At 42.9% G+C, this 7,109-nt stretch overlaps 1 protein-coding gene across 2 annotated transcripts in view; it reads left to right on the top strand.

Moving 5' to 3' along the window:
• The window catches only part of CAPN13 (calpain 13), a 49,791-nt gene extending 44,070 nt beyond the window's left edge, over positions 1-5,721 (top strand). The window contains exons 19-21 of one of the 2 annotated variants that reach the window (XM_085325786.1): positions 1,968-2,084; positions 4,558-4,613; positions 5,676-5,721. In XM_085325786.1, the coding sequence (XP_085181912.1) occupies positions 1,968-2,084; positions 4,558-4,613; positions 5,676-5,702 (200 nt within the window). In that variant the 3' untranslated portion in view covers positions 5,703-5,721. Of the gene's footprint in view, positions 1-1,949; positions 2,085-4,557; positions 4,614-5,675 lie in introns of both variants that reach the window. The other variant, XM_085325787.1, reaches the window with a different exon arrangement.
• The last annotated feature ends 1,388 nt before the right edge of the window (positions 5,722-7,109 follow it).

The raw sequence follows: 7,109 nt of genomic DNA on the forward strand, positions 1-7,109 counted from the left end.
TGCCGAAGCTCTCATTTGGCTCCCTGGAGCTCTAAGTTGCATTACTCCTAGGAGGAACCCAATGCAAAAAGGTTATCAGTAGATGCCAGCAGCTGAGGCATATCTGTGTAATTTTTTTGCTCCTAAGAGATGAGCAGAGTATTGGCATTCCTGCCACATCCTGGGACATGGTGGCAGCCAACAAGTGCTGGCATGTGCCAGATAATGAAGGAAGCTGCAGGACTGATTCTGTATAAGGCAGGTGCTGAAGTGTAAAACTGGGAGGAAAATTGCAGAGTGATAAGTCCTGCCAGCCAAAACAGTACAGGTATTTGAAGAGATAAAAAGGGACTATTAACTGGCTAATTCAGTATGTGCTTTGTTATAGTTTGCAGTTCTAAGTGTGAGGAAAAATAAAATTATAAGCTCACTCTTGCCTTCTCCTAAGCCAGACAACTGCATTTGGATCTAGCATTGCATTTCGATGACCCAGACTTTCAAGCAGGAAAGGGTAGTCAGCCCCAGAAAGAGCTCATGGGGCTGGTGTCTCATCTGAGAAAAGCTGCTAATGTATCTAAATATAGCACTCAACCAGCTGTTCCCTGAAATGTTTAATGGCCAGCCCTCCTCAGCAAAAGTGTTTTGCTGAATTTTCACTGTTGTATTAACGCTTCGAAGCGTAGTAATGACTGGTTGCATCTTCAGCTGGAGTAAAGTAGGCTGGYTGCACTGATAGCATCTCTGTCCTGAAATCTGCTAGTGTCTGCCCTGGGGTCCTTACAAACACCTCACTGGCAATGTTAAATGCATCAGAATAATAATAATAATTAAAAAAAGGAAATGTAAAGCCAGTGTCTTAAAGATTAAATAAAACTAGAGGAAGGAGTCCAACAGAAAAAATGTGTGGGGAGTAAAATAACAAATAAGCAACAGCAGATAACTGAAACATATTTTGGCAATTGAGAGGATTTACATTTCATTCTTGCTAATGAGATTAATTGAGAAACATTGCTAGGTGAATAGATTTCAGAGCAGGCATATTGTTAGCCTCACTGTGCCAAATCATCACTGTTTTGCTAGTGTAAAGTGTGATTATATCATCTCTTAAGCAGCACTTGCTGGAATCTGATCTCTACAGAGATATCAATGTATTTCCATGGCTTTTAAAGTGTTAAAAAGGAGTCATTGCTCACTCTTACAGGAGTTCTTGGCAGTTATTTAAAGCTCGGGGTGAGTGAATGAGACTATATTTTTCTGAAGTCCAGAAAATGCATTAGCCCAAAGCCATCAGTCCAGCACTCTGCAGAAAATTTCTCTTTTGTTTAGTAAATCAGCTTTAAGTGCAATATATATCTATATATYTATATATTTTTAATGTAGCCAACACATTTAGGGTAGTTTTATTTAACTGATAAAGGAATCATTCTGAAAGGCAATTTTTGTTCATTTGGTTGAATACCAATTTCCATCCAAATAGTGTGTGACACAAATACTGACTAATCAGCTAATAAAAAAGAAATGCACCCTTAGCCATTTTCTAATATAAGAGGAAAATGTAAAAATCAAGAATCCTGGGCATGTTGTACTGCATAATAGCCTGAGCACATTATCTACCTGCTTAGCAGAAAGCACCAGTTTTATTGTAAAGGCTGTGCTCAAACTTTAAGAGCTATGAGCCAAAGAAAGTCGCTGTTTCTTTGAAAAAATAAAAGGTATAAATGCAAAGCGAGATAATGTCAATTTGTTGAATTCAGAATTCCTTGCCTGCTGACCTAAGCTGCAATTGAAGTAAGTGACTGGAAGCTCTGTGGTGTTATAAGGCCCTGCCCRGATTTCTGTGCCAAAGCCTGTGGGAAGGTGCTTGGAGGAGAGGCTGGAGACAGCACTTGGCAGGGAAGGAGGCTGCAGGGGTGCAGTCCCTTTCTAGGATGTGCTTGTCTGTCRTCCTCTGTGGTATCGCTCCCCTCTCCTCTGTGTCTCACCTGCAGGCCTGTCCGTCAACGAGCAGCTGCTCCGGCTGATGACCCTGCGGTATGGTGACACCGCCAGGAGAATCGGCTTCTCYGACTTCATCTGCTGCATGCTCCGTCTGGAGACTATGACCTGTGAGTCTTGCCACYAGGGCCTGCGGCCAGGTCCAGGTGATGCGTGGGGAGGTGACAGGACCAGGCTCGTGGCAGGGGCAGGCCACAGCTGGGCTGCCCTGCGTGGCTGCAGGGGGCTTGCTGCAGAACRTGGCAATGCATGCCCAAGAGCTGCCTGGGAACAACCAACCTGCCCGCGGTGCGCTTAGCCTGGCTTCTGCAACCTTGTGTTGAGAGGACCTGTGTGTTAAGACTTTTTTTCTAAAAACAAGATGTGCCTGCCTTTGCATTGATGCCCCTGCACGCAACTTTGAGCACCTCAATCTGCTTCCGCTGGTGCAGCGCAGAGCAGCACCGGCACTGTTCAAGGGCAGCTGTGTGCATGCACCCATGCTGAGGAGAAGTGAGGCAATCCATGTCAAGTGGAAGGCTCTCTGTTTTGCTTAAAAGGATGATTATGAATTCTTCTGATTATTGATCGGAGAAGTCTGAACATGGCARTGGAGGTGGTTTGGGTTGTGTGGGGKTTTTTTTGTTTGTTTTGTTTTTTAACTGGAGAGATGTTGCCATCAACCTCAGTTCTCTCAACTTTACTGTAATGAAAAGGTCTGAGGTCCTTTGTCCATTTCCCTAAATGTAAATAGAACTCTGTTTAGCAAAAGYGTAACTTTTACCGTTATCGTCTGGAAATATGGACAGTTAACAAACCAGCAGTTGTAACCCATGTAACTGGGTTTTAGCAGTGCATTGAAATGAGCATTCATTTATTTTTTTTTTACCAGCGTGTTTTTTTTACCTCTGAAGTTTTATGGGCCATGAACTGTCAGTGGTTAGTGAGTGACATTACTCTAAAACTGCATTTCAAGGGAGTGCAGCAGAGGCAGCTGAGAAAGTCAGCATGTTTTCTAATTTTAATACTATTTTTGTTAAAAAAGCAGACAGCTTTTAAACACCCATTTTTCTACAATTATACATGTCACTTGCTGTAGATGGAAATTCTTATGGCTGAAGCAGTATTATGGCAGTATCTTTTTTTCTCCCCTCCATATTAAAAACATCCTCTTGCATACTATGTGCCARTATAAAGACAATTCCTTTAAATCCGTTTGGAAAGGAATCACTAAAGTTTCATTACCATCTGTAATGAGTATCTAAAATTGTTCYCAAGTCTTTCAGTTATCACTTTACAGAGAGTTTAATGTGGAATATGTTTTTTTCAAACTTTTCACATCATTTTGAATCAGATTTTTACAGGAGAGAATAACTGTGCCAAACAGGAATAAAAGACAGTCCACCTTTATGATGATGTGAATGCTGCAGTGAAGATAAAATCTGTCCCATTAAATCACTGCTCATCCTTTCAAGATAGCCAAAGACAAGACCCAAACCAAAAGCAGCAGCAGCTTCTTTGTGAAGCCCATCTAACTGGAGGAAATGGAATAGTAAAGGGACACTTACCTTCCCCTGCCTTTTTTCAGCTCAGCTATAGGTAGCTTGATTGACTGTGAGGACAGGAAACTTTCTTGTCCTAAGGGCCCAGTAAGCAGTGGGCTGTGGTGCCCTGGCCCTATGCCTTTCAGCAAGCCTTCTGCTTTTTCTAGAGCAAAGCAGGTGTTGAAATATTCATGATCTTATGAGGTCTTTTCCATTCAGAGCAGGAAATAGAATTCTGGAGAGGAGCCTGATGAGCCTACAGAAATGTTTCCTTCTAGGATAGGCAGACTGTAATTTGGTTCTACTTTTTATTGCTGTTTATAACAGCACATTTCCAAGAGAAAAGTAATTTCAAAATAAATAAAAAGAACTCAAAACATTGTGTTTCAACTTTATCCAAATACTTGAATTTTAACATTTATCCTAGACAAACTGAAATAGAAATGTGCTCATAAAATATTGGATGGATTTGAATTTTCTGGCTGCAAAGTAGTCTGTCAGAAAACTTTCAGCAATGATAATTTCAAAGTCTAGATGAATAACAGCAGCATCTACRTTCATATTCCCTAGAAGTTTGACAGGCATACCAATGCTTTCAAGAGCATTGCTCTCTTTAGGGTACACTGTGATCACTCACTGCTGGGGAGGATGCAAAAGGACCAACAGAAAGCTTCCCTGTGGGAAAACGTTTCATTGATTTTTCCATTCTCCTTTCATTCTTCAGGCACGAAGTACTGTTGAAACAGATTATGAGAGTAGATGCAGCTGCTCACATTGGCTGAAGTGTGGGGAAGGGATGTTCTGTGTCGTGCTCAGATCCTGGCCATGTGACTGGGATGCCTTGCCACAGTCCTGTGGTGCCTTTCCAGGCTGTGATCGCAGGGCAAAGGCAGAGAGGGGCGAGGGCTACCCCAGCACAAGAGAGGGATGTGGTTAGACAGCGTATGCAAACACTCAAGCTCTGTGGAGCAGCTCCACCCCCAGGCTGCAGCAGCTTCATGTGGGTCTTRCATCCTCGCTTCCTCCTACCAACGCACACTTTTCTTTGTTCTACCCCTAGATGCATTTCAAAACCTAGCAGAGGGTGGACCACAGCTTTCAATGACCACAGTGGAGGTAAGRATGCTCCTTCCTTCAGAGTCTCTTCTCACTTATCTGCTTCTTTCCTTTCTCCAGATCCAAAGCAGGATGACAGAGTAGATTAGTGCCAGGGATGCTGCTGGGGGCATGGCCACYGACACTGATGTGGGCTGGGGTTTCACCAGCCTGGAGGTGCATAAAGGGCAGAGGGGAAGTCTTTATCTGGGACCTCCCAGTCTGGGTTACACAGACTCACTGGGGTGTGCACAACTCAGCAGTGGCCAGGAACTGTGTCTGTCCATGTTCTAAGACACAAAGCCTTCTYTCACCTGTGCCAACCTCTTGTTGCTGTGATTCCTGTGACTTTGAGGAAGTGACAAAACAACTCAATGCCCTCATTTCTTACTGCCTGTCTGTTATCTTTGGATTGTGACACATCTTGGTTTTAAAAGAAAGAAATAGCAGACAAATGCTCACTGCTGCTTATTGTCTTAAAAGCACAGCATGAAGAGTAGTTAGCAGAATGAGGATATATCAAACTTTCTATCAGTTAGTCTGAACCAAAAATCCTGCTGTGCACCATARTGATATGCCTGAGTGCTGCATTTTATCAGTCTAGAGACTATTTGGCAGCACAATATTTAAAAAGAAGGTTTTAAAAAGTCTTTTACAATATTAACAGCTGCTGTTTAGACTATGTGTATAGTGGAGCAGTGTGGCTCTTAGTTCATTACTTCTTTCTTGCRCAAGAGCCAAGGATGCTTTCCACGCAGAGGCCCTGAACCTGGTTTACAAGGTAATCTGTAGGATAACCACATTCCTCGGGTCTACCATCCCTTCCATTCATAAGCACACAAATGGTCTCATTTTCCAGTGCCTGCTCTTGTTACAGCTACTGCAATAACGTATCTTGGAAAGTAACATATGGAAAATGTTTCTGGRTCTGAACAGTATTGAGAAAAGCAGTTTCCAAAAGCCTTACCCATTCTGTGCCGAACTAGAGTGCCGCAGTCAGTGTGTCCAAACATGATGGTACTGAGGTACATGCCTGAAGCATCACTGTAACATCACATGCACCCTTTCTTCTCCTTTTCATAGTGGCTGACTCTTGTCATGTACTCCTAAAAGAATTTCAAGGCTCAACAAGGCTGGTAAGAAATTTCCTTATTACTATGCGCACTTAGCACAGAGGGGTTTTATCACAGCAGCAGCAATGAACTTGGCTGAGGGGCTATGCAGAAGGCTYACCCTGGCATGATGGTTATTTTAAAGAGAAAGAAGAAGCCTAGAGCTAACGCTGGAGTGGGGATGGATAGGAGCTGCCAAAGGGAAGTGAGGACRGAAAAGAAAAACAGGCTGAGAGAATTTTTGCATCTGAACAATAGGGACCCTTTAGCAATGCTAAACATGATGCTATTATTATTTTTAGGATTTAAAATAAGGATTTGGGTTGGGGGGATGAAGAGCCAGAGCTATAGTTAGGGGGTGGGAAAACAGAGGCTGCTGTGACAGCCCAGACAATTGGGCTGTGATCAAGTGGCTGAGGGAACTTAAAAGAAGGTTCAGAAGGTTCATCCTGATGTTACAATTCTTATTAGGGTTAGTACTAGCAGATAGAAAAAGCCTAGAGATGCAATTTGAGTGGAACAGGAGAGAGACTGCCCAAGAAAGGACTGAAAAAAAGAACTGGATTATGAGAAACTATATATTTGAGCTATGGCTGATGTCCCTGGTGAAATTTCATATACATCTGAAAATTGAATTCAAGGGTTAGGGTGAGAGTTGAAGGAAAGAAAAAGGCTAGAAGTGCAGCTGGCATGGGGCCTGTGAGGGGCTGCCAAAAGGAAGTGAGGGCTGCCAAGAGATCTGGTCTGTGAGCCTCTCTCTACTAGGAAAATGGTTTGTGGGCCTTGCTGGAGGCTCAGACAGAGGATACTGCTCTTGTYTGGTGTAATATTAGGGTTTGGGTTGTGAGACTGAGAAAGGCCAAGGCTAGAAATGCATTTGGAGAGGGGCTGCCAAAGGGAAGTGAGGACTCTAAGAGACCTCATCTGTAAGCATCTTTTCACTGGGACCATGGTGGTGTCCCTTTGGTGCAGATTTCAGCATAGGTAAAAGTMATTTTCAGGGTTAAGGTTTGAAGAATGGGGAGGGCTAAAGGTTGAGTTGCAGGGGGCTGTGAAGGGAACTGAGCAGTGAGCATCTTTTGGCATTTTTTTTCTGTCATTTTTTTTCTGCCTCTGAGGGACAGAAGTACTCCTGCATGTCTTACATAGSAAGAGTAGTCTTAAGGCTAGGGTCAGTATCTGACCTATGTGAGGCATCTGAGATTTCTTGCTAAGCTGATCTGATTTCACATTGTTTAAATCAATAATTTAATTTAGTTTAACTTTTAACAAGGGTCCCCAGACCCTCATTAATAATGGCTTGTGTGATCCAATGTTTATCTGTATTCTACAGCTTTACCAGTTGCAGCGCTGCCCATTCTTACAAATGTTGCCTTGTTTATATGTCCTTAAGCTATCTCAGCCA

The sequence above is a fragment of the Rhea americana genome, unplaced genomic scaffold, assembly GCF_003343005.1.
Source record: "Rhea americana isolate MKP2758 unplaced genomic scaffold, rheAme1 scaffold_123, whole genome shotgun sequence".
Taxonomy (NCBI): domain Eukaryota; kingdom Metazoa; phylum Chordata; class Aves; order Rheiformes; family Rheidae; genus Rhea; species Rhea americana.